General features: G+C 48.4%; 13 protein-coding genes across 14 annotated transcripts in view; 4 read left to right on the plus strand and 9 right to left on the minus strand.

The window, feature by feature from the left end:
- Positions 1-530, plus strand: part of CNBB1540 (hypothetical protein) — a gene marked incomplete at both ends in the record, with an annotated part of 2,980 nt that extends 2,450 nt beyond the window's left edge. Inside the window, 2 exons of the mRNA XM_772259.1 lie at positions 1-187; positions 250-530. The exon at positions 1-187 is cut by the window's left edge and continues 114 nt beyond it. Of these exons, the coding sequence (XP_777352.1) occupies positions 1-187; positions 250-530 (468 nt within the window). The remainder of the gene's footprint in view (positions 188-249) is intronic.
- Positions 531-943: 413 nt separating this feature from the next.
- Positions 944-2,249, minus strand: CNBB1550 (hypothetical protein; the record flags this gene model as incomplete). Its single annotated transcript, XM_772260.1, has 4 exons — positions 944-1,036; positions 1,101-1,790; positions 1,846-2,003; positions 2,063-2,249. The coding sequence occupies 4 exons, from the start codon at positions 2,247-2,249 to the stop codon at positions 944-946; spliced, it is 1,128 nt and encodes a 375-aa protein (XP_777353.1).
- Positions 2,250-3,444: 1,195 nt separating this feature from the next.
- On the minus strand, positions 3,445-5,318 carry CNBB1560 (hypothetical protein; the record flags this gene model as incomplete). Its single annotated transcript, XM_772261.1, has 6 exons — positions 3,445-3,902; positions 3,950-4,089; positions 4,138-4,573; positions 4,622-4,710; positions 4,765-4,953; positions 5,011-5,318. 6 exons carry the CDS (start codon positions 5,316-5,318, stop codon positions 3,445-3,447), a joined length of 1,620 nt encoding a protein of 539 aa, XP_777354.1.
- A 362-nt stretch (positions 5,319-5,680) lies between these two features.
- On the minus strand, positions 5,681-8,339 carry CNBB1570 (hypothetical protein; the record flags this gene model as incomplete). The annotated part of the gene is made up of 11 exons (XM_772262.1): positions 5,681-6,025; positions 6,079-6,249; positions 6,305-7,005; positions 7,058-7,272; positions 7,325-7,471; positions 7,528-7,599; positions 7,653-7,804; positions 7,854-7,930; positions 7,983-8,045; positions 8,133-8,258; positions 8,318-8,339. 11 exons carry the CDS (start codon positions 8,337-8,339, stop codon positions 5,681-5,683), a joined length of 2,091 nt encoding a protein of 696 aa, XP_777355.1.
- Positions 8,340-8,684: 345 nt separating this feature from the next.
- CNBB1580 (hypothetical protein) lies at positions 8,685-9,194 on the plus strand (the record flags this gene model as incomplete). Its single annotated transcript, XM_772263.1, has 3 exons — positions 8,685-8,892; positions 8,972-9,099; positions 9,174-9,194. The coding sequence occupies 3 exons, from the start codon at positions 8,685-8,687 to the stop codon at positions 9,192-9,194; spliced, it is 357 nt and encodes a 118-aa protein (XP_777356.1).
- Positions 9,195-9,318: 124 nt separating this feature from the next.
- On the minus strand, positions 9,319-11,023 carry CNBB1590 (hypothetical protein; the record flags this gene model as incomplete). The annotated part of the gene is made up of 8 exons (XM_772264.1): positions 9,319-9,523; positions 9,580-9,994; positions 10,044-10,281; positions 10,333-10,424; positions 10,478-10,603; positions 10,655-10,717; positions 10,816-10,868; positions 10,959-11,023. 8 exons carry the CDS (start codon positions 11,021-11,023, stop codon positions 9,319-9,321), a joined length of 1,257 nt encoding a protein of 418 aa, XP_777357.1.
- Positions 11,024-11,277: 254 nt separating this feature from the next.
- CNBB1600 (hypothetical protein) lies at positions 11,278-12,094 on the plus strand (the record flags this gene model as incomplete). The annotated part of the gene is made up of 6 exons (XM_772265.1): positions 11,278-11,342; positions 11,376-11,460; positions 11,515-11,627; positions 11,691-11,751; positions 11,805-11,915; positions 11,966-12,094. The coding sequence occupies 6 exons, from the start codon at positions 11,278-11,280 to the stop codon at positions 12,092-12,094; spliced, it is 564 nt and encodes a 187-aa protein (XP_777358.1).
- Positions 12,095-12,198: 104 nt separating this feature from the next.
- Positions 12,199-13,369, minus strand: CNBB1610 (hypothetical protein; the record flags this gene model as incomplete). Its single annotated transcript, XM_772266.1, has 3 exons — positions 12,199-12,522; positions 12,573-12,848; positions 12,899-13,369. 3 exons carry the CDS (start codon positions 13,367-13,369, stop codon positions 12,199-12,201), a joined length of 1,071 nt encoding a protein of 356 aa, XP_777359.1.
- A 550-nt stretch (positions 13,370-13,919) lies between these two features.
- CNBB1620 (hypothetical protein) lies at positions 13,920-16,941 on the minus strand (the record flags this gene model as incomplete). Its single annotated transcript, XM_772267.1, has 5 exons — positions 13,920-14,594; positions 14,640-16,128; positions 16,178-16,556; positions 16,623-16,778; positions 16,890-16,941. The coding sequence occupies 5 exons, from the start codon at positions 16,939-16,941 to the stop codon at positions 13,920-13,922; spliced, it is 2,751 nt and encodes a 916-aa protein (XP_777360.1).
- Positions 16,942-17,519: 578 nt separating this feature from the next.
- Positions 17,520-18,568, minus strand: CNBB1630 (hypothetical protein; the record flags this gene model as incomplete). Its single annotated transcript, XM_772268.1, has 4 exons — positions 17,520-17,856; positions 17,913-17,987; positions 18,036-18,281; positions 18,336-18,568. 4 exons carry the CDS (start codon positions 18,566-18,568, stop codon positions 17,520-17,522), a joined length of 891 nt encoding a protein of 296 aa, XP_777361.1.
- A 612-nt stretch (positions 18,569-19,180) lies between these two features.
- On the minus strand, positions 19,181-21,582 carry CNBB1640 (hypothetical protein; the record flags this gene model as incomplete). The annotated part of the gene is made up of 5 exons (XM_772269.1): positions 19,181-19,810; positions 19,862-20,643; positions 20,700-21,039; positions 21,096-21,368; positions 21,430-21,582. 5 exons carry the CDS (start codon positions 21,580-21,582, stop codon positions 19,181-19,183), a joined length of 2,178 nt encoding a protein of 725 aa, XP_777362.1.
- A 329-nt stretch (positions 21,583-21,911) lies between these two features.
- Positions 21,912-23,796, minus strand: CNBB1650 (hypothetical protein; the record flags this gene model as incomplete). Of its 2 annotated transcripts, XM_772271.1 has the most annotated exons (7): positions 21,912-22,325; positions 22,394-22,586; positions 22,641-22,981; positions 23,048-23,188; positions 23,255-23,320; positions 23,377-23,568; positions 23,794-23,796. In XM_772271.1, the coding sequence occupies 7 exons, from the start codon at positions 23,794-23,796 to the stop codon at positions 21,912-21,914; spliced, it is 1,350 nt and encodes a 449-aa protein (XP_777364.1). The 2 variants fall into 2 exon arrangements, with proteins under 2 accessions (XP_777364.1, XP_777363.1); XM_772270.1 differs by lacking the exon at positions 23,794-23,796 and having other exon boundaries at positions 23,377-23,580.
- Positions 23,797-24,084: 288 nt separating this feature from the next.
- Positions 24,085-24,633, plus strand: CNBB1660 (hypothetical protein; the record flags this gene model as incomplete). Its single annotated transcript, XM_772272.1, has 2 exons — positions 24,085-24,494; positions 24,549-24,633. 2 exons carry the CDS (start codon positions 24,085-24,087, stop codon positions 24,631-24,633), a joined length of 495 nt encoding a protein of 164 aa, XP_777365.1.
- Between the last annotated feature and the right edge of the window lie 131 nt (positions 24,634-24,764).

The following is a 24,764-nucleotide window of genomic DNA, read 5'->3' on the forward strand; positions in this document are numbered from 1 at the left end:
TTCTTCAAAGCCTTCGCCCAAGGTCGAGATAACCAGCTTGCTTTGGAAGGGGTGGGACGATACTTGGAGAAGAAAGGCACAGTAGCCAACAATCGTGAGGCAGCTGCCTGGGGCGGGCTGGTAGGCAAGAGAGTGATGGCGTGTGAGATGGTGCCAATGATGGTTAAAATACAGTCTCTCTCCAATTGTATGTTTTGTCTCTTTCCGTACCCTCGCACAACATCTGTAAATAACGTCACTTCTCGACAGACCCCCTCCTCCCTCCCTCTGCTCAGCCTTTAGTACTTCCGCCATATACCCCTCTAACTCAGTTTTGCATCTCATTAACTCAAGATGAACTCACAGCGAAGGCAGAGCTAGGCGAGGATGAAGGAGAGAATCTAGAGGCTACGATGGCGGGCGATAACGGGGTGGGAGATGTGAGAGGTCATGAGCACCTTGGAGAGAGTGTTTGGGACGATGAGGGCGTGGAAGACGACGAAGGGGAAGAGGATTATTTGGTGGACGATGATATTGTCGACTGGGACTAGAAATCAAACGTTGTATCAATCTTATAATCAGTTGTAATAGCTCATCATGTCATCATGTCATCACTGCCAGCTTTCTCCAGAATCCTTCTATCAAGTACAAATCACGATCCTTGAAAGGTGATCCATGCGTGCGTTGATACAGGTAATGTGTAAAAGCCCAAACTGTTAATCAAAAATTGAACTGATTTCGCGGCTTCCTCACTCTCTCCTCTCCTCTATAGATTTCACAATTTTCACCAGAGCTAAGAAACACAACCATTATCACCCGCTCATTACCCTCCTATTTCATTATCCTTCTTTCTCTCCTCACATGCTACGTCCTTCAAAACCCTTCAACAGATTTAGCTGTCATACCACCGCATTCCCTAGACGTCCTCCGTCTCATCACACTCGAGCCTGAACCTCTTAACAATTTACACAGGGGTCAACATGCCGGCGGCAATCATCTCCTCCTGGGTCATCGTAGAGGACTCAATCATAATGCCAACACCAAACTTGGAGGCGTTCTGCTCAATGCGTCAGCTGTCTTCATAAGGAAAAAAAGAAAACAAGTAAAAAAAAAAAACATACTTTGGCGTGGTCAATCTCTCCGGCAACAAGGAAGGCGAAAGCAGGAGTGAACCTCTGTTCGAGGTACATGCCAACTTTGCCCGCGCTGTCAATCTGTCCCCTGAAAGTAGCCATTCTGAAGTCGTACTTGGCAGCCAAAGTTGTCAGAGCCTCCCTCTTGGCAGGGCCCAACATGGACTGCGGTCGGAGGATGGTCTGGAAGTCAAGGGCAACGTCAACCTTGTCGGAAAGCTTCTGGTAGTAAGTAGCTTGGACGTTGCCATCAGGTTGGAGATGGCCGGTAGCTATCCAGCTGGGGACGAAGGGGGAAGGAAGGCCAGGGGCGGTAGGGGTAAGGGCTGCAACGGGGTTGGGCAGGGAGGTCAGCTTGGCGACGTAAGAGGTTGCGGTCTGGAGGATGGCGGGTTCGGGATATTGGATCACAGTCTCGAAACCAAGAGAAAGTCGGGGAGAGACGGAGTGAAGGAGGGAAGCCATGTGGATACCGGTAAAGTCAAGGAGGTTGGGGTTGATGGATTTCCAGGAGAAGGTGTAGTGGTCTCCAATGTGGTCATGTTCGAACTGAACCATGGTGTGGCCGGGTTTGTCGGTAACCTGAGCCTGGATCTTAGAGAGGTCTCGGGCGGACCAAGTTTGGTTGGCACGCATGGTCAAAGAGCCGCTACCGTCAAGACCACCTTGTAAGAAGGTCTGCGGCAAATTAGTTTTCCATCGTCTTCCTTTTTCCCCTTGTCTCTCGACGCACCTTGGCATTAGCAAAGATGACACCAAAGTTGTAAGCAGCGGGCCGGGTGGTGGATCCGAGAGAGAAGGAATGTGTCAACTGGAAGGCGGGATTACCAGAAATGACCTTAGCCACATCTGCTCTGGCACCGTCAAACATCCAGTTGGCGAGTTGCACCTCTGCCGCCATTGTCAGCCGTTCCGGGCCATTTTTTTCTCCCTGTTCCCCCTAAACTCACGCTGCGCATCCCTGGTCAAGTTTTCCACGGTACCGGGCTGGACCAAACCCATATTCTCCTTCCAGCCGTGGAATTTGGCATAAGTGTTCAAGACAGGGCCGGAAACGGGGTGGAAGACGTTGGCGACAGCATCGAGGTACGGTGTGAATGCGCTCGGCCCAGCAGGCTTCTCTGTGGGGATGGACATCGTTTTTTTGGTTGGATATAGGGAATGGAAAGAGAAGATGATTTGTATGGTGATTTGAGAATTCTTCGTTTGCGCGGCGAACAGCCAGCGTCACCGGGCGAAAATCGGAAATATTTACTGTGGCACCTCTAATTCCATTTCATCATATAAACTTTACATCCACAGACAACATTCACATCTATATCAAGTATGCCCCAGACAGCACCCCAGCAGCTTCCAGCGCCCACAACAGAAGCACTTGCGTTTTCTGCATCTCTCTTCACCTCTTCCATCGCGAGCTGGATCCCGCCAAATTTTGGCGTCACAAAGTCGGAGACTGATAAACAGGCAGACTTTGAACTTGCCCTCAAGGAAGAAAAAGGCGGCAGACTGGGTTTAGGGCATCCGCTGATCGATGCCCCGAGAAAATATGGTGATTCAAGAGGCGGTAATGGGTTGGCGGGACTGAGCAAAAAGCTGGGAAACGATAAGAAGAACAAGGACAAAGAAGGTGGTCAAAGTCTACCACAACAACAGCCAGAAGACGTGGATGAAGAAGAATCCCGAGTCAAGTCAGTGGGCAAGGGGAAGAAGAGTGTAAATGGTGTGCTCGACATGTTTGGTGGTAAAAAGAAGCGAAAAGCGGAGCAGCAAGTCCACCCTCTGGCGCAGCAGCAAGAACAACAAACAGCACAAACACCACTATCAAAAGCCTCTACGCCGTCTCAAGACGACAAAGAGCAAAAACAACCGCCATTATCTAATCCCCAGTCACCTGTGATCCCACCAGAACCATCAACGCCCCCGCCTGCATCTTCTCCAGGCGGCTCAGGGATATTCCCATTCCAAGGCCCCTTGGCGTTGGAATCGCCCATAGCGAAGAAGATGATGGAGGAGCGAATAACGAGGAAGAGGAGAGCGGAGGAGGTGGACCAGGAAGAAGAAGAGGGTTCGGGCAGGAAAGAACGATCTCAAAGCCTGCTGGAGAGTCAAACAGATACACCGAGTAAGAAGCAGGACCAGGGGCCAAAATCAAAGACCCAAATACGGAGAGAAGCTAGGAAGCGTGCAAAGCTCTCCCAGTTGCAAAGTGCAGAGTAGACGTAGAGAGTAGGTTTGTTGTCTTGCTAGCTATAATATGTACCATCACATCGTGATTCTATCAAAGAAAAAAGTGTACCGTAATCCCGAAATTACCTTATGATTACAAACTAATCTACATCTGCTTGTCTAACCACTCTGCCCATTTGCCTTGTTTATTCTTTTGTCCTTCTCTCTCCTGCCTTCTGAGCTCCACCTCTTCCTCGTCAACTTCTTCCAACTCTTCCTCATCCCCACTCCATTCTCCCGGCCGATCCCACCCTTCAAAGTCATTCTTTGCCTTGTTCACCTCTTCCTCTTCTCTCCCTCTCTCTTCCGTTGTTGTCAGTGGGACGTCGTGTGAAGAAGGATTGGCTGACGAGGAAAGGTAAGATAGAGGAACGTTGTTGGTGGTCAATGTCATCGGGTCATGCTCATAAGACTGGCGATTACCGACAGAAGAGTGTCGAATGTCGAAAGCGTCCATAAGAGGTTCGACAGAGTCGTCTGTGGTAATAGGTTTTCCTTCCGCGTCTAGCTCGACGGTAGAGGATATGGATTTCTGGTACTTGTGGAACGAGTACAAGGCGATACCTATGTCTGGTTAGCGGGTGACTCTCAAAAAATGGAAGAGTACTCACCAGTGATGGTGATAACCACTCCAATGATGTTGAACGTCGTCAACTGATCTCCAAATACCCAAGCCGAGATAGAGATAGTTGACACTTCCTTGAAAATACCCGCAATCGAAAGCGGAACAACGCCAGCCCTCTGGATGACACTGTTTGTTGTTAGTTACTTCCACGTATGGCTTGAGGACAAGGCTTACAAGTATTCACTCGCGACCATCGCGAAAGCCAATGTCCCCGGCAACACAATGACACCTCCAGTCTCTACCGCCCTCCACCCGTCAAAAAACTCACTCCTCAGAATCCCAAACCACCCTTCCGCAATCATACTTACAACTGCTAGCGCCAGTGCCATTAGCGGCGCTAGCCAAAAAATGGTCGCAAAAGGGTTCGAAAGCCCCATTGCCTTCTTGTGCATCACCAGCTCGGTCAACGCCCAGCGTAAACCACCAAGAGCGGAAGCAGAAAAGACCATGAGGACACCGGGGATAGAGACTGCGGTAGTGTTGAAAACCATGCAGAAGACACCAAAGGAGATGAGGGAGATGACCGATATGAGACGGAGAGAGTAGGTTTCGAGGCGAAAGGCAAAGGCGAAGATGAGGACGAAAATAAGCGTCGAAGACTTGCACATGGCTAGTGTAATGGTCAGCGTCGGCAGCAACGGTTGAGAATTGAACTCACTGTAGAGACTCAAGGTGATGGTCTTCAAACTCAGATTTGACAGTCCTATATCGCCACCAGTAGATGCCGCTGTAGGCAAGATCTTTGTCCTATAACCTTATTAACTGTGGTTCGCGCTTCCACACAGTTACCAAGCAACTCACAGATAGTCTCTCCTCGTGGGCCTCTCTTTGGGCCGAAACTTGTCTGCCCAAATTAATCTGATCAGCATTGCCAGAGTAAACTGTACAACCATATGGCATGCTGTCACGAATAATGGATATTGAAAGTTGTAGTATTGCGGTGAGAACATCCACTTGTTGTAGAGCGATAAGAGGGTCGCAAATGCGTACCTATATGGACCAGCAGCGGTTCAGCATGGGTATAAAAAGTACTGGGAAAGGACGGACCATGTTAAGATGAATATCCCAGTGACGATGGCATTTCTCCACCACAAAGCCTTCTTCATAGCCAACGTCGCATGTCGATGTCCTTCATGTTGATGGTTAACCCCATCTATACTCGTTCTATTTCGCTCAAACGTTGGATCTCTTGAAAAAGATGGATTTCCGGTTTGATATCCACTAGGTTCAGCATCGTATGTACGTTCACTTTGGGAATAACCGGGAGGAGCGTCGAATGAAGTGTCTTGGACCGATACCGGTTCGTAGACGGCGGGACGGCTTGGACCTGCGATTAACTCCGTGTCTCTGTCCATGGTGGTGTTGCTGAAGGGCGAGCTGGGGAGAAGCGGTGGACAGTGTATATACGATAGGTTGGCGCTGGGCTATGTTGACATGAGTGGGATGCTGAGAGACGGAAACAAAAGAAAAAACGATGTAGAGAAATGCAGGTGCGTGTTCCGCCCAGGCCAAAAGCCAAGACGCGTAACATACAGGGTCAATCTGTTGTTGATATTTCGGAAAACATGTTCACAGCCATAGTTAGCAACTGGCTGTCTAATGCACAATACAGATTGGACAGCTAAGCCTAGCCCATTGGATCTGGGAGTAATACAATTCATGCATCAGGCATTAAACAATAAAAAAACCTTTCGTCACATGTCAAGAGCCTCCCAACCTAGAATAACAAATCCTCTTCCGCACCTCTTGGTCTCGGAATGTCCGTCTGGTAGCCACCAGCACCTCCATGTCCAAATTCGAGGTCACCAAGCTGACCATATGGGTCATCGTTCTCCGCCCTGTGTTGAGTAGGCTGCATCGCGCCTGCTCCTGGGACTGCATTGGCCAGCGCGGACGTGGGAGATGTCTGGGACACATAAGAGGTAGGTCGGGTGGATAAAGAAGGGGCGATGGAACGGGAGAGGGACGGGAGGCCATAGGATGTGATGAGGTGTCGTTTGGAGGACGCGTTGAGAGCTGGAGATTCAGGAAGGTATTTAGGCTTGGCTGTGCGGATGAATGTCTAAAAATAAAAATTGTAAGCCCAAGTTGGATGAGAAGCCAGATGCGGCTTACATGGGGGTTCTTGTGGTAGATACTACCAAGAGTACCGGTATGCAAAAGCAACTGGTCAAGCATACCCTTGTCCATCCGATCGGTCTCGGTGGAAATGGGGGGCTTCTCAGCAAGGACGATGTCCCTAGCTGCTGCCGGGTCGGCAGTAAGCAGTCGCCAGTACATGAAGCCCTACGTCATGGTCATTAATTAGAGTAAAACAAAGGAAAAATACAGTGTCACATACTCGATCTCGTAAATCAGGATTCTCTGCCTCTTCCGTGGCCAATTTGAGCACCTTTGGCAAGAGCTCTTGCGCAACGGTAGGTCGTCGAATGAAGAGCTTGACAACAGCGGTAAGCAAGGCCAGCTGCACTTCCGCGGGCTCCTCCTTGAAGGTAAATGCAAAATCTTCCAACAACTCTTCGCTATTGTTGATCCTGTCCGCGTATTGACCCACGATCCATATCATTGCTGCCTTTGCCTCGGGCTCATCCAACACATCCAAGTTCTCACACAACGTCCCGATGATACTCTCGTATTGGTTGGGGTACCGCCGGAAGATATCCTTGATGACGACAATCGCTTCCTGTACGACATAACTGATCTTGGTGTGCATCAATCCCAGGAGCGTGTTGATACATTCGTCCGCAGCGGGAGCAATCTTGATTGCCAGTCTGCCAATCGACCTCACCGCCTTTCGCACAAAGTCGACATCCACCTCGGAGGCGTACTCCTTCAGCTCGGCAAGCACTTCTGAGACGTTCTCTTCTCGGGTGAGGCGATACATGATTTCGAGTTTGGCAAGCTTGACGTAAATGGGGTCATTGTATTTGCAGAAGAAAACTTTGACATCGTTTTGGAGAATAGCGGGTCGGCGTTGGATGATGAGGAGGATATTTCGGAGACCGACGTATTGCACTTCCGAACCCGATGATAAAAGAGTTACTAAAACCTTTGTCAATGCGATCCGGATTATTTATTACCCATCATAGCTCACCTAAAGGCGGACCCATTTTTCTCTCCAAAGCCATAATCAGTCCTTCATCCTCCATATAGTTCATCAGGTACAAAATAACTTTGATCGTAGTTAACACGACGGCACTGTTGGCGTGCTGAAGCCTGACCGATATTCTCTCGGCGAGCTGTTCAGCTTCCATATGTGATTGAGGAACAAATGAGAGCAGCGAATCGAGGATGTAAATTTGACCCCATCTTTCAATGCATGTCAGCAGAAACGCGGAAGGGGGAACGAGAACAGACTCACTCGGAACATTCGCCGAGCGCGGCAATGAGCTTTCCGGCCACGTTGACATTCAATTTGAGGACAATGTCGTCACCCCTCTCAGAAATCTCAACAAGTGCAGCGACGCAGTTGGCCACGACGGTGGGGTTGTGATCAGCAAGCAAGTCTCTGTTTTAAGGTCAACTCTCCATCACTCAAATCTCTCATATGAAAATGTGTTTTACCTGAGCATGCCTACGAATCCTTCTCTCTCTATTACTCGTCTTCCAGCTTCTGATGCATAAAGCTTCGCCACTCTACAGGACTATCAGCACATACGCTTTTCCCCGAAAACGAATATCCAGCTTACGCAATAGCAGCAGTTTTACGAACATAAGGATCCTGGTCCTGCAAAGCATGTCTTAAAGGATCAACAAGCGCTTGGACGATAATGGGCAGAGGTATAGAAGACATGGTACGAATGGCAAGGCCTCGGATAAGGGGATTACGGTCAGCACAATCCTAAATGATCATCAGCACAACAGTAATATAGCAAGGGATTGATGCGCACAGTGAGAAAACTGGGAATAGCGCCTTTGAGCTCCTCTGGTCTTAAACGACCATAGTTCACCAAGTAAAGATAGACCACTACACAATGAATAAATGGCAATTCAATCATTTGATGAGGGACAGGACTTACTTTTCTTGATCTCGAGCACTTGAATAGCCATGCATTGAATCATATCAGGGAATAACGGGGACACTAAGTATAGTATTGTTAACCGTGAGCTTTTCTTCTACATATCCTTCGGAAGGCTCTTTGAGCTCGTATGCAGGACAAGAGACTCACCGTCGTTGCCCATCGTCATATTCGCAACAATCTTCTTCAAGGCCGTTTTCTTTCTCAAAAACCCCTTGTCGCGCTTGTCATTTGAGCCACGAAGCTCATCTTTCAGCTCTTGGATCTTCGTCCGGGCTGTATTGAAATGTTAGAACTGCCGTTTCGCGGCGCATGAGACTACAAGGGCGACTGACTGAAGAACTTGGCGTCGGCCATGGCGGGCTACGTATGTGACGTGCTGGTATTTCAGGACGAGTTTGTGGACGGTTCTTTCCGGTCCTTATCGGTGCTTTGACAACTGATGCGTTAATATACCTATATGCACCCTGTGTGGGTTATATGGAGAGGCAAACGTTGTTTGTGAACAGTTGTGAGTATAGATCGATTCTGGAGACAACAATAGAGCTCCCAGTCGGACACGACACGCGAACACCCGAGCCTCAAGATCCTCCGACGTCATCACTTTGTCTTCTGCTACTCACTTTTCGTCGCAAGTTCACCATGTACGGTATTGTAATCCATATTCACGTCTAAATCCACAACAAGTCCACAAATCGCAACATGTTCAGAACACTTCTCGCCGCTCGACCCCTCAGGTCAATCGCCCCTGCCCCTTCCACGTTCGTTCGAACTCAGTCCTTTGCTGCTTTGCGATTATATTCCACCCCTCCAGCTGCTTCTCCGCCTTTGGATAACGGAGAGGAGGCAATCTATAAAAAGTTGAAGGAGAGGTTTCCTGGGTCAAGGTTAGAAGTTCAGGACGTTTCTGGTGAGTGAATTGGGTGACCCTTTACCCACAAAGCCGGTAACTTAGGCGAAAGGGAGCTGACCAACAATGTGCGTGATAGGCGGCTGCGGTTCATTCTACGCGATTCTCATCTCTTCTCCTGCCTTTAAAGGTCTCACAACTGTCAAGCAACACAAGTTGGTAAACGAGTGTTTAAAGGAGGATATCAAGGGGATTCACGGTCTTCAAGTGGGTCACTTTACCGGTTTCAGTGTGGGATTATCAATACGGAGGATTTGATTTGCTGATGAATAATCACACAGTTGAAGACTATCCCCGAATAAAATCATAGATATCTAGCAGTGTAAATTGGACTTGGGGAGCATACTTAACGATATATATAATGTACGAACCAATGTATGTATTATGCATACACTACAATCCATTGGAAACCCTGTCTATATGAAACTATGAAGACGCCTCAACTTCCAAATTTTCAACACCCCTGGCTACCTCTGTTGTGGGGGTAGCGGCGCCAGAAGTACCGTTGCCATTCTCTGTCGGAGTGGCAGTGCCGGCATCAGCGCCACCATTGTTCTTCTTCTTCTTCTTTTTCTTGTTTTGAGAAGACGTGGGCGGACGAGTAAGGATTTCAACACCTGTCTCTGTGATCCTATCCAGCAAAGTCAACATGATACACTTGATAATCTAGAGCAATCAGTGACTCACAAGATCGTCTCCTCAAACTGGGCAGACCTCCTGCCGTCAGAAGTAACCGCTGTCCAGTCATCATTCCAGTGCTCCAAATTACTTGTACCAAGGTTGACCATAGGTTCAATAGTAAATACCTGACCAGCCTCCATCCTTCCCGGTGTCTTGGATCCTCCGTAGTGAACAATGGTGGGCAAACAATGGAATAAGTGGTGAATACCGTGCCCAGTATATCTTCTCACAATACCGAAACCCTTGGGCTTGATAATCTCCTCAATCTTGTTACCGATTTCTCGGTAAGGCACACCGGGTTTGCAAAGGGCGATAGCCTCATCCATAGCCTTCTTGGTGGTGTCCATCAAGTCTTGAGATTCTTGGTCTACCTTGCCGACAGGGTAAGTGGCGTTAAGGTCACCGTGGAAACCTCCGTGGTCTACTACAGGTTAGCTATGTCCCGACAACAATCTTCCTGTTAGACGTACACAAAGTCACATCAAGGTTGATGATATCGCCCTCCTGCAACGGCCTCTGATCGGGAATACCATGGCAAATGACCTCATTGACACTTGTACATATACTCTTCGGGAACTTGACGTAGTTGAGAGGACTGGGGTAGGAGTTTCGGTCGATACAGGCTTGATGGCAAATAGCATCGAGCTCATCGGTGGTAACACCGGGTTTGATGTGGGAGGCGACGAGGTCGAGAACTTCCCTAGCAAGCTAACCTTCCGAGTCAGGGATTATTTGCAAGGGTATATCACAAAGACTTACGCGGCAGACTTTCCGCATACCCTCAATCTCCTCCTTATTCAAGCTCTTGACAGTCCTCTCCCTAACAGCCTCACATGCGGACATTCCTTGGGCTATTCAAGATCGTCAGCGTCTCACAAGGGCTTGTCCAAACGGAGTAACTGACGGTGGTCGGCATAATCGGGACGCTCAATGTGTGCAGGCACCAGACGCTTCGGTGATAAAGGGTAAACGGGTCGGAGGGGCCCGGTAAATCGGTAGTTACGCATGGAGGGGGGAAGTGATGAGTTCTCTGTATCCTTCTGTCAATAGGCTGTACCGAAAATACGAAAAAAAGCCGCACTCCCGGACTCTACCTGAGCAGCCATCTGCACTAAGCTATGGATAGTCTTGTGTGTTCCCTTGCCTTCAAGTCAGTAAATGCTCGCAGCGACGGCAGTGGACATGACTAACCCCTATAGCGATGTCAGCGTGATGTTCATAAAACTGGCACAAGAAGCTCACAGTTCTTCTTGAAACAGTCCTGGTCACAGAAAAACGATCCCTTGATCCCCAATCTGGTTTCGGTTAGCCATTCATGTCAACAAATCTGCACCCCTCACCTACGCCTTCTCCTTCGCCCAAAGTTCATGTTCCCGGCGACTCACTTCTTACAGGTGGGACATTCAAGCCTCGAGGCCTCCTTGTCATTACATCCGGCGCACTTTGTCATGCTGTTTCTTCTTGGCTATGGGATGAACTTGTGGATTCGTAGAAAGAGATTCTCGCAAGATTCTCCCCATTTGAATAAAGACATCCAAAATGCCCGGTAATTCTTGATGTATACAAGTCACGTGATCATTACCTAGAATTACCGGAGCATCTTGAGAACGAGACGTATCCATGTAAGTAAATACTGATACCGTCTGCTACATCTATACACGCATTTACGGCCATAAGCCATCGCATGAAGAAAAGGAAACATAAATGGCCAGCGCGAGGTACTTTTTCAAACATCAGGCGCTGAGAGACGCAGCGTACGTACCCTGCATGTATTCTGCATTGATATACTCATCGTTTGATAGCCGGATACTGGCATGGGTACCCGTAGGAGTCTTCTTCACGAGACATGTATATTCCCTAGCTACCGTAACTGGTGGTAGTATGCAAGTGAGCTCAATCTGTCGATCCATGAATCACAATCAGTAGCTGAGCGAATCCAAGCCGACATTTAACCCTGATTTGGCGACAAATCCATTACACAACGATGTTGTTCTTTTGGAAAGATGGTCGCCAGCAATGAACAAATACAAGAGGGGTGATGTGGTTACATTATGGTAAGTATGGTCCTTATTGAATCAATCTATCCCCGGAAGAACTGATAAGCGTGATCACCTCAGGTCACCGCAGAACCCTCAACTATTGACGACTAAGCGGATAGTAGCTCTTGAAGGCGATCTCGTATGTCAAGCTTCTAGACAAATTTGCTTTAAAATTGCTGATAGTATTTACAGGTGCACCCATTACCACCCTCTCCACCGACACCAGTGAGAATACCGCCAGGACATTGCTGGGTTGAAGGTGACTCGAAATACCAGACAAGAGATTCCAATACCTATGGTCCTGTGAGATTTTTTGGCTTCTGGGCTGCTCGTCAGGCACTGATTCGCTGCAGATTCCATTAGGCTTAATAACAGCTAGAGTGTCGCACATTATTTGGCCGTGGGCGAGAGCTGGGGAAGTACATTCCGGACAAGGGAAGTCCAAAGGAAGGGTAAAAAAGCTTGCCGACTCGTTCATCTAGGAGTGTTTTAGACGCGTGATGTTTGTTGTAAAGTTTATATCGGGTGACAGTTCAGACATCACATTCCACAGCATGGCATTAACTTTACCACCCATCTATAACATCTAAGCGCCCTCGCCCACAACCCCATAAATATCTGATCTCTTTTGGATCGCCAAGGGAATTTGCCCCCTCGTCTCCTTTACTTTAGTACCGTCTATCTCGCAGAGGAAGAATTCCCCACTGTCCTCATACAGTTTCTCCACACCCTTGTCACCTTCTTCGCCCTCTTTGGGAGGGGGCGTATCGTCCACACTACGGAGACGACCGAGCTGACGACCCCACGGGTCGAAAGCAAGAGTTTCACCCCATGATGTACGCTTAGAGTTGTGAGCTCCATATTGAGCAGAGGCGATGAGATATGATTGGTACTGAATAGCTGTCGCACGCTATTCAGGGATCAGTTGATGCAGATTGGATGACCGGCGAGTAAACATACACAGAGGGTTCCCCAATGATCACGTCCCGTTTTGACAGTAAATGCTGAAGGGAACAAGAGCACTTCTGCTCCCAACCTGGTCAAGATGATGGATAACTCCGGGAATCTGATATCGTAGCAGATTTCTAATCCAATATTTCCAATACCCTCTACCTCTACGGGAGGCGTGACAGCTTGTCCAGCAAGAATACGTTCGGACTCGCCCGTGCGCTGGGGTGGGCGCGGGGTGCCGTCAGGCGCAGGAGGTTTTGATAACTCAACGTCAAACAAGTGGATCTAATTTTTCTGTCAGAATCGATATTGCGTGTGGTCAGACACCATCGTACTTTTCTGTAGCTAGCAAGAATACCACCATCTTTCCCAATCAACACATGAGTATTATACACTCGTTCTTCGTTCTCGTCTTCTGGTCCTTCATGTACTCCCACAGAAATGACTATGCCTAGTTCTTTAGCCAACCTTTGCAGCCCAGTGGTGTATTCGTGCTTTGGTAGTGGGCGCGAAAACTTGCGCGACTCGGTCTTGGACGGGTTGATAAAATCCGATGCTTCAGGCAAGAAGCAAGCTTTAGCACCTGCGGCGACGGCGTTCCTAATCACCTTTTCTGAGATCTTAAGATTGTGTACAGGATCACTCGTAGAACGAAGCTGGCAGACTGCTACGGTTGCTGATGATGTTGCTGCTTGAGAACTCATGTTGCGGATGCGCGATGATGTTACAGAGTATGAGATGGTAGGAAGATGACGGCTTTGGCCGATTATGTTTCTGGAAAGAGAGGAGCGAAGGGAGAGAAGCATTCGATCGCTTAGGCGATGGAACCCGATGATATAGATGATCGAGCGGAAACTGATATGGTGCTGTATGGGAAATGGAATCTCTTATCGATAGGCACTCAATCATGTAATCAGTCAGACCATGACTGCGAGTCGGTGATGTTGTATGGTGTGATAGGACAGGCACTTCGGCTAAATGCGACATGTCACTTTCGGCCCGGAAACAGACTGTTTGTTTCTAATCTCAGCAAGTCTGGGTTTGTAATTGGTTTCCGTTCTGCTAATGGCCCAACCCTTTATCCACTACAAAAAAGCCGAAGGAGATGCGTATAGATACATGAATACCCAAAAAGTATATACAGATGACAACAAGTGTGGATTAAATTGCCAGTTTGACTATTATGCTGTTTCCTCAATTAGCCCTCCGTTGGATACTACTAGAAAGTGGTGAGCTTTCTCCCTTTGGGACCAACAGTGCTTCTCTTCCGACCGCCCCGCTTTGTCTCACTCCCCTGCTTCAATGACAACAAACTGTAGCGATTTACCTATCCTATTCCATCAAGGCAGTCCAAAGCTAAGCGGCTGTCAGCCAAAGGCCAAAATCCGCAATCTTCCACATGAGACTCACACTTTCACTCAAAGCATCACCAATCTTTCGCCTCGCCTCCCCCTGCACTCTTTCTGCAAAAAAAGAACTTTTCCCGCCCTTCCTCTTCTTACCTCTAGGTTGTCCCGGAGGTTCCGAATCATCCGGCTGTCGATCTCTTTCCTTCATATCCTCCCACATGACCCGCGGCGTATCCCATTCATCAAGCAATGCAGATACTTTCTCGGCGCTCATGCCTTTTACACACATCATCATCTTTGCAAACTTTTCCTTCAATGTCTGACTCGCCGATTTGTCATTTAGTTCTTGATAAGCGATGAAGGACGTGTGGAACTTGATATTTGGATGTTTGAGCTGCAGATGATCCTGAAGGGGTTTGAACGAAGGTCGAGAAAGGAAATGAGTAGGGATAACGTGTAACGCTTTGGTGCGATGGGAAGAGATAATGACTCTGGTCATGGTTGCGAGAAAGTCAATAGTTTCGTTCAGAGTATGTGTCTCCTTGAGGAAGAACCGATTATGGACCTGAACTTGAGACTTGACGGTCATGATGGCAAGACCACTCTGTTCCATTCTTTCGCTCACTTGCCAGTCTTCAACGATGTAATAGACATTGCTCAGACATGCGTTCGACAGTCGGAACTGAGCACAGTCAGCATGTCATTACTTTGAGAGTGATGCACTTACACATTGCTCAGTATATCTCCCATCTTTGATGGAGTTGACCAAATCATCCAATCTCTTCCTTTCTACCACATAATCTAACACACATTCGTCTTCTTCGCCACCCAGCCCATCTTTCTTCCTGGCAACCCAACACATGTCGCCCAATCGCAAAGCTCTGGTCTCAACTCTGATACCTTTTGCCTCCAATGTCTCCGCGATTTTGTCCCTATTTTTCGTTTTCGAGGACTCGACTTCACGAGTGTCAATGATAAGGATAATATCATATGAGCCTGGCGGGAAAACGATGGCATTAGAAATGGTAAATGGAGGAAGTGATTTGGAATGCAAATCTGGCGGTGGGATGATAGTATCATCAAAACGCTCGGGTGCCGGGATTGGACTGGGTACATGGTTAGAAAGACGCGGTCCCATCCTTGGAACGACTGGACGAGACGGTAAAACCGCGGCAGAAGAATATGAGCGATTGGAAATGCTAGGCACAGTGGAACTTGAGCCAATGTTGAGGGTAGAAAGAGAGGATGTTCGTGGTTGGGATGATGTGCTTGCGGGCGCGGTAATGGTCCGCGACAATGTCGATACTGGAGGGCTAGAAGGATTTTGACCGAGTATGACATCGTACGGATTCTGATAGGGGGATGGTCCCGAATTGGAAAGAGGACGTGATGAAGAAGTCGATCTGCTCACAGACTGGGAAGTCGAAGCACTATTCGAAGGCATAGAGGGATTCTTTTGAAGGGCCAAAGTGCGAACATCGAAATAGAACGGGTCGGTCGGTTTGCCTGCCGATGCGGACAATCGAGACCCGCCATCGGAAAGGCTAGCACAAGAGTCATTTCTCCCTCCCAAACCACTTCTTGATCTTGAGATGGGAGCTGGGCTGCTGCCCAGCGGACTGCTGCCTGCATTGCTGGCATTGTCTTTCCCGCTCGCTTTTGCCCTGCTTTGACTGCTTTCCGTATCAAACATGCTACACTTGGGTGGAGCATCTGCTTCGATGAGATATGCATACAATGTAGGCACACCACTTTTGTCCCTCAATTTTGCAGTAGTAGGAGCGTCCATCAGTCGCAGCTGCGCAGCAAATGGGTGGTTGCGCTGCGAGTACTTGAACTCGATACGACGAAGGTTGACGAATTGCTCGGGGTCAAGGCGAAGATGGGCAGATGTCATGAGAGGGGTTCGTGAACCAGAAGGCGTGATGTACCAAAAATTAAATCTTTCCCCTGCAGTCAGTTTGGATGCCACAGCGTCAAAAGATGCGAGTCGGGAAGCTGGCGAAGAATGAGCATTGGCGGGCGGGACGTATTCTGTGGAGAGGGTAGAAGGAACAATAGAAGGCCCGTTATATAGATCTAACGCCGTTATTGCGCGATTTCTAGGGAGTTCTGTCACTCTGTTTGACGTCCCAGGAGCAGGGGCATGCGAAAATGGATGCTTCTTCATGTGGGAAAACTCTGGCCTCAGATTCCGGATGGCCAGTGCCACATCGCTATAAAGCATCAATTACGTGATCTTATCAGTACAAACAAAATACTCACTATCCTTCCTCCGTCAAGCAATGTTTATGAGGATTTCCCGTTACATAGACGTAGCCTTTGTTCACTAACGTTTTCATTCCACTCCAAGCAGTAAAGTATGTTCCCTTCTCTGAATGTTCGAACGACGTGTCACAATATTCTTGGGCGGTACGAATAATCTCAGACTTTGTCAAGAAGACCTGAGTTGTGACTTCGGGCCTGTCAATCGCAAGGATGAGAGCCAACAGAATAGCGTAAGCGCCGGAGCCTTGAGTAGGAATGTAAGCCTTTGCGGTGGTTTTGCGAGTTTTCTTTGCGGTCTCTTGGGAGGTGCCAGACATTGGACCATCAACATCTGGGGCTGCACGACCCTTGCCTTTGTCTTTTGTTTTAGGCTCTGCTGTAGAAAGTTCTAAGGCGCATGAATACCCAAATGGTTTAACCGACGACTTGAACAGACACTCACTCTCTGGCTCTGCTGGTACATCCAAACCATGGCTCTTCCGGTATTCTATCCACCTATTTTCTAGCTGCGCTATTGTCTTTTCTCCGATGTGGGCCAAGATGGCAAGATCACGAGGCCGATCATAGGTAACAGGGCAAAATTCAAGAGAGCGACAGGCTTTGGAATAGGTTTCAGCAGATTTAGATCCTTTTTCACGCGCAGCATCACGGATCTCTAAAGACAGTCAGCTCTGGTCTATTGTAGCTTCATAGAAGAGTAGGTGCTCACCTTCCATCCACTGGAGGAATAGCGGATTGCCACATTTTTTCCGAGAAGGCATACCGTACCAGAGCTAGGTATTGCAAGAAAGATGGCAAGATTGATCTCGTTGTGATGAGAAGGTGGGGGAAGGATGAGGGCGGTTCCGGGTGTCGCAGACAAGAAAAAACGATCAAATTGGGCAAATCAAAATTGAAGACAAAGTCAGTGAAGATGTATCGATAACTGAGCAATGGTTCGTCGACGCGAAGAAATCGCGGTTGACGCGTACTGAGGTGGGGATGTTCCTGAGTCTCAGGGGGCTTGGTTCATGCGACGGCCCATTGACTAACCGTCTGTATGCCAACAAAGGAGACAAAGGTCTCGTTGCTGGAACAAAATATATGCAAGAGAACTGCTCAGCTCTTGAATGCTCTAACACCATCGTTGAATGATTTCCCAGCATTAATAAATTTAGATTAGAGTTAAGACGAAATTATGACGGTCCGAAGGTAATAATCGTAGGCTGCGTAGGGTGTAGAGATTGTTGTAGTAAGAAGAGTGCAACTTAATATGCATCTCAGAGCCTACTGACATTTCGACCCATCTTTTTATCATTTAGATACGAGAGTCATCTACTCTATTAAGAAGCTAGCAAGTCTACGCCTTGTTGACCCACTCCTTGACTGTCTCGGCAAAGCTCTTACCAGCCCAGCCACTAATCTCAGTCTTGGGAACGTTACCAAAGTTATTGTCACCCCATTTCTTGGTGATAGCGGCACCGATAGCGATGGGTCCCTCTAATTGTTCGGCAACGGTCTTCTCGCTAACTTGGACAGTCTTGGTGGGTTGACCATGGAGCTGTGTAAGAATGTCGACAATTTCTTGACCGGTAGGTGCAAAGTTAAAGACGTTTAGAGTGCTGTTGGGGAGCTTAGCGAGGAGGGAAGGATCAGAGACGATCTGAGCGACGGAATAGCCAAGATAAGATAGGGAACTAACGTAAGCCGTCAGTAGCTGCTCTCGTACTTTGCGAAAAAGTGCGCAACTCACGTGATGGGCAATCGGTTCTTGAGAGAATCGTGGTAGTATTGGACCTGGTTACCTTTCACATCGGTTCCCGCAGCCCTGTTCAAGGGTCAGTTGAGATGTTTGAGGATGGCAATATACACTCACTTATATCCAAAGAAGAACTGGTCGAACAACCCGACTTTGATCTCAGTAACGGGAACCTTGAGCTGCTTGATCCTGTGAGCAACGTCCTCCTTAATCTTGAGGAATGAAAGACCAGGGATGCTGATTTCTTCCTCGGTCCAGACACAACCGAAGTCGGATGGGATAAAAGTCTTAAGGGCAGTAGAACTCGCAAGAGCTTCAGCGAGGTAGATTTGGCTAGGGGCACTAGGTGCTGCAATGGCCGAACTGCAAGTAATTGTGGCCAGTCAGTAATGTACAATTTGACATCAAATTACTTACATGACGACCTCCAAGTCCTTGACCGCGGCCTTGATGGAATCAATCTTTCCGTCCTCGAGCTCAACAATCCTCTTCTCAATACCGACATCAGAAGGGATCTTTGAGAGTTCGGTGCTAGGTCGGTGCAAAATCACAAGCTTGATGGAGCCTTTCTTGTGAGCTTCAACGAGGTAGGGCAAGAGGTTGTCGCCAACGGTACCGTTGTGACCAAGAAGAGCGACAGTGGGAGACATAGTGTTAACTGTTGGTGTGTTTTGTTAAAGACCAAGTAGTATTGCTTGATTTGCTTGATTTTGAGAACTGTGGGTGGACGAGTTACAGTAGTCGAAAGCTGTTGTCTTGTATAAATAGACCTCGGGTCGACAGACCTGGCACGACCTAAACAGGAGTTGTTGATAATCAACGGCTACTTGCGACGAAATGCGTGCTTGCATGAGTCATCTTTGTTGTCGCGATAGCATATGGCTTATTTCGTGCTTGCTCATATTTATTCGCAGCTTCTTGTTTTCCCGACGGAAGGCTTGTGAACATGTGAAAGAAGATGACAAAGTGCGAATGGCCGACGCGGGTGAGCTACATCAATCATGGATCGCTCATTCAGCAACTGATTATTCAGCTGAATCATCATCATTTTTCTGCTTAATAATTACTACAGGTTTCGCGTGGCGTGGTTAACTTTTTAGTCCGCAGATGAATTATTTGAACGAAAACACCTCCCACCCTCCTACTAACCCGTGAAGTACATACTGACCCTGGCCAGTCTCAGGAACATAAAAGTCCCATCTGCCGAGAACTAAAATGATGCCTTCCATAATAATGCATGTAAATAACCCGATGACACCAACCTAAAACGCAAGATCCTCCACCTTCCACTTGCCGACGACTTCTTCTGGCAACCTCCCGTTCTCGTCCTTCTTTCCCTTCTTTTTCCCACCCTTCTTCGCTGCTCTCTCTTCTGCTTTCTTCGCTTCCCTCCTCGCAAGAGTTAACAATGCCTCCACAGGGCCCCTCAGCTGACGGTATTCGTTTTGAACGGCTAAAAGCGGCTCCAGTGACGCTTGTGCCCTGGAAAGAATATCGTGGGAAGCGGAGTGTGAAATGAAGGAAGGAAGGTGAGCGTCTAAAATAAGAGAGGTATGCGTGACAAGAGATTGTAGAGATGGAAGATTGTCTTCTTTCTCCTGGGACACAGACTCATCCCAGCCTTTTAATCCCTCGGACAAAGTCTCAACGTAGTCTTCCATCCACTGAACGAGGACCTTTAACATGGCGGCAGCATCTTCCACTGAGAGAGTCTTATACAAGTCCAATCGGTAGGAAGGACCAGGAGGGGGAAGAGCCAGAATTATCTGAAGAAGAGCGGTCAGAGAGGGGACAGATGAAGCGTTTGATGATTGAGCAGATTTTTGGAGAAGTATAATGATCGTTGATGACGGGATAGTGGGGATATTTTGGAGGGCAAGCGTAATATTTTCCTGTCATAATCGTTAGTAAACAGACATAACAAGGAGTGACATTCAATTTACCCAATCGCCAAGCGGTAATAACCCGTCCACGACGACACCTTCCTTCCACATGCCATCACTCACAACCCTTCTGCTTACAAGGTCCTTCAAAATTTCACCGGCATAGACACCTTTTGGCTTGCTGTCTTCGTTTAGCGCCGCCCCAAACACGGCGCGGACCACTTTCCTGACGAACCTGTCACTGAAGACGCCTTCTGCGGTATCAGATTCCTTAGCAACCCAGTCTCTCCAAGTTTTCTGAGCTCCAGTCACGTCCTTGCTCTTCAAAGCCTTTTCCAGTCCTTCAAGGACCTTGTCTTGCTTCTTCTCCAATTCACTCTTTCCTTGCTTCTTCTCCGTTCCCTCAACCTCCAGATACTCTCCTGTCCTTGCCTTACTGCCAAGAAGCGATCCCATCCCGACGCCACGTTCAGGTAAAGCTACTTCACATGTGTAAAGCACACTCCTACCGCTAGACCCTTCTCCTTCACTGTGTTTATGAGAGAGGACGACACCGATTGTGTACACCCCAGAGCGAACGGAAAGGATAGATAGAGCAGAAATTGTTCCAGAAGAGGTGAATGAAGAAAGCGGGGTAGTGGTGAGGATTGTGGGCAAGTTGGAGGCAGGAATGGCGAGAAGAAGGGAAGGGGATGGATGGGGAGTGGGAAGAAGGACGAGGGGAAGGGTAGGTGAAGGGAGAGAGAGAAGAAGAGGCGCGGAGGAAGGGTGAAGGAGACGAACAGGGGAAGAGGGTGTTGAGAGAGTTCGAGCAGAGGTGGTGTAGAGATTATGTTGTTCATCTTGAAATGTTGACAGTCAGTAAATGAAGCTTTGATATTGTTTATAAACGACGTACCGAGCACAGTAATGACGCCGTCATCGCTGACATCCCCAGCCACCAACTTGCCGTTACCAACCTTCCCTTCTAATATCCTCTCCAGCCGCCTATCCTCGATCCAAATCTTGGTCACTTCGATCCGTCCTGTTCTGTCCACAACGATAACCCTAACAGATTGTTTGGTTTCTTGGAGGATGACTCGGGAAGCAAGCAGCTCAGATGATTTTAAAGAGGCGGTGGAGATAGAATGGGATTGTAATTTGGAGTCGAGAAGATAGAATTGGGAGGAGGAAGAGATGAGCAACAGGGGAGTCGCTGGGGACGGAAGATGATGTATGGCACTTATTTGGCTTTTTATCTGCATAAAAAAGTCAATTAGCAAATCTCCCAACTGGCATGCTTAGGAAAACATACCCGGATAACCTCCTTTTCTCCCTCTTCCCCTTTCCATACCCACACTTCTTTACCGGCACCAACGGCAGTGACTCTCTCTTTGATTTCTATCTGTGTCTCCTTGGGTCCATCCAATCCTTCGTCTTGATCAACATCCATCCCTTCATCTTCCACGCCTTGATCATTCGCTCGAGGAGCCGAAACAGTCTTGGTAGTCCAAAAACTGACGGGTGAGCTGGTAAAAACAGTCGAGGGAGGGACAGTAAAGGACGTAGTTGCTCGAAGAGTCGTCAGCTATATATTTAAAATGTCAGCAATCATCCCTTGAAATATTGGAAACAAGACTTGGACCCACATCATACGTCCAAACACCATCACCTTGGACAGCAGCGACCGCGGACTTCTTGTCCCCGACGACAGGGTTTAACCTAACATGAGGGTTTTTAGAGCTTGAAGCATGGGGCTGAGAGAATGTTGTAAGGGATGTCGGGGAAGATATCAAAGCCATTTTTTTTGGTGAATACCTGGCCGATGGACGGATGTTGAAGTATAAGTTATAGTCCATAACAAGCTTTTGGCCAAAACTGCAACGCAAGGCAAAATGAAGAAATCTTTTGAGTTACGTAACGTATGAAAAGTGGAGGTCGTCGAGGCCATAAAAAGAAACGAGGACAAAACGAAAAAGGTTCTCATGTTCACAACATAGATGGTCCTAGCCATATAAATATAAATATGCATCCTGTGACCCTGTTGAATAAGTCTGCAATCCCTTTCTACTATGAACGTTGAATGATCTCTACAACTTTTTTGCCCTTTTTTTTTCCATGCTTTGGCTTCTTACGCGCTCCTCGCCTTGAGCTTTTCGACCAACCTCTCGTTGACCTTCTTCATGTAGACGTCGGTGGTGACCCAGTCATCCCTAGTCATGTCCTTACCCTTCATCGCCAAAGCCAAATCCTTGGTCATGATACCGTCCTTGTCGATGACTTCAACACAGGCAGCTTCCAAGTCCTTGGCGAACGCCTCGAGCGCGGGGGTCTCGTCCAACTTGGCTCGGAAGGCAAGCCCTCGGGTCCAGGCAAAGATGGAGGCAACAGGGTTGGTAGAGGTTTCGTGACCAGCTTGGTATTGTCGGTAGTGTCGGGTGACGGTACCGTGGGCAGCTTCAGATTCCATGGTCTTGCCGTCTGGGGTGATGAGCTCGGAAGTCATCATACCGAGAGAACCGAAACCCTGGGCGAGAATGTCGCTCTGTATCTTTATCAGACGTGATTCCAAAAAAAAGAAAAGAAAAAAAGGGATTGGAAAAAGGGACATACCATGACATCACCGTCGTAGTTCTTGCACGCCCAAACGAAACCACCAGAAGACTTGATGGCCTGAGCAACCATGTCGTCGATGAGGCGATGCTCATAATAGACACCGAGCTTCTCAAACTCGGCCTTGTACGTAGATTCGTAGACCTCTTGGAAAATGTCCTTGAATCGGCCATCGTACTTCTTCAAGATGGTGCTGCGCATTTTCGTTAATAAAGGAGTCGTGACAAGTCCACGTATCCAAACTTACTTCTTGGTAGACATGAACAAGGGCATCTTCTTGCTTAAAGCCATCTTGAAGCTCGCGTGGGCGAAACCGTAAATGCTTTCGTCGGTGTTATACATGGCCAAGGCGACACCCTTGCCCTTGAAGTCGTAGACGTTGAGCTCGGTGGGGGCACCTCCTTCAGCGGGGGTGTAAGTGAGGGTGAGCTTTCCGGGTCCGGGGGCGATAAAGTCGGTGGATCGGTATTGGTCACCGAAAGCATGTCGACCGATACAGATGGGCTTGGTCCATCCGGGGACGGGCTTGGGGATCTTGTCGAGGATAATGGGCTCTCGGAAGACGGTTCCTCCGAGGATGTTTCGGATCTTACCAGAGGCGTCAGAACGAAAACAAGAAGGAAAAAAAAAAAGATGTTCAGGGATTGGACTCACAGTTCCGTTGGGGCTTCGCCACATTTCCTTCAATTTGAATTCCTTGACTCGAGCCTCGTCAGGGGTGATGGTAGCGCACTTGACACCGACAGAGTACTTTTTGATAGCTTCGGCAGAGTCGATAGTGATTTGGTCGTTGGTCTATGCCACATATCAGAGAGGCATAGGAAAGGGGTATGTACGCCAAAAAAATAAAACAAAACATACAGCATCTCGGCTCTCCATTCCCAAGTCGTAGTACTTGAGGTCAACGTCAACGTAGGGCAAGATAAGCTGCCACCTGGTCAGCTCGTGTATCGTCATGTAAAAAAAGGCAGAGATATACACACCTCCTCCCTGATCTTCTTCCAGATGATCCTTGTCATCTCATCACCGTCAATCTCAACCACGGGGTTCTTGACCTTGATCCTGTCGATGCCGGCAGGGGTGGAAGCATAGTTGCGTGAAGCCATTGCGAATGCTAAAGGTCTAGTTGATCGGAGAAGAGATGAGCGCGTAAAGGCAGTGGTGCTTCGAGCGAGCTGTGGGAACATGACGCGTTATATATAATATCAGTTGATTGGCAGAGAGGATATTTGAGGTGGAGAGCATGCGTGTGGAAAGCATAGCAAAGGGGCGTGCCGGCCGTAACCGGTCGAAGGAAGAGTGGTGCGAACACGGGGTGGCTGGTCCCGTCAAGGTTGCGGTGACTTGAGAGCCGAAGAAAGCCGGTGGGATGCGGGGGAATGGAATGGACGTGTGCTTACCATTTTTGGGAGAGAGACACAAAGTAACGAGACGGGGAAAGAGAGGGCAGTTGTGGATGTTTACAAGAACTGACAAGAAGATAAATACAAGTGTCTGAATTTTGTGCTCTGCATTATCTGCAGCCCATGGCCCACGACTCAACACCTCTTCGGGCGAACAAATTGCATTCGGCCGAGAGGTAAACGACTGGTGATGTCACCACTTTATCCCGACTCTTACTCTCCGTATAAAGAAAGCCTCTTTCGGCACTCCGCCTATCATAACCACCCTGATCCACACCATTCACCAGCATGAGACCCACACTCCTCCGCCTCGCCAATGCCTCTGGCCCACTCCCGCTCTCAGTGTCGCAGGCGTCTGTCCAGCTCATCCCCCCTATCCCCCTCTACCGCCGTCTTCTTCGAGCTCATCGTCTCTTACCAGTTGATATGCGCTATATGGGCGACTCTTATGTCAAGTCCGAGTTTCGACTGACGCGGACCACTGATAACCCATTGCATATTATTGGCTTCCTCTCTCAATGGAAAATGTACCTCGATGAGATTGAGAGCTCGCTCATCAGACCAGATGGCAGGAAGCAGGGTCAAGCTGTAGAATGGAGAGGGAAAAAGCTGGATACGGGTGCTTTTGAAAAGCTCTCGACAGAGCAGGTGGGGCAGCTGTACGAGCTCATGCACGCGACCAAGGATGTCTGGAAATCGTGCGTTGTGGTTTTGTGCCTCCGCAAAGGGAGGAGCTAACCGGTTGTGAAAAGACCAGAACAGATTGAGCGAGAAGCCAATTCCGCCGGAGTCAGCCCTGTGAACCCCAACGACCCCACCACTGCTGGTAACTCATAGTGCGCGCACATATATCAACATTATAGAATCATGTAGGCATGTATCTGGATCACGAGGATACGAGATTCCGTCGGCATATCTCATACCTTCTCATACGGGATCCATCCCACGGGAGCCGTCAAAACAGAGAA

The sequence above is a fragment of the Cryptococcus neoformans genome, chromosome 2, assembly GCF_000149385.1.
Source record: "Cryptococcus neoformans var. neoformans B-3501A chromosome 2, whole genome shotgun sequence".
NCBI classification, from domain to species: domain Eukaryota; kingdom Fungi; phylum Basidiomycota; class Tremellomycetes; order Tremellales; family Cryptococcaceae; genus Cryptococcus; species Cryptococcus deneoformans.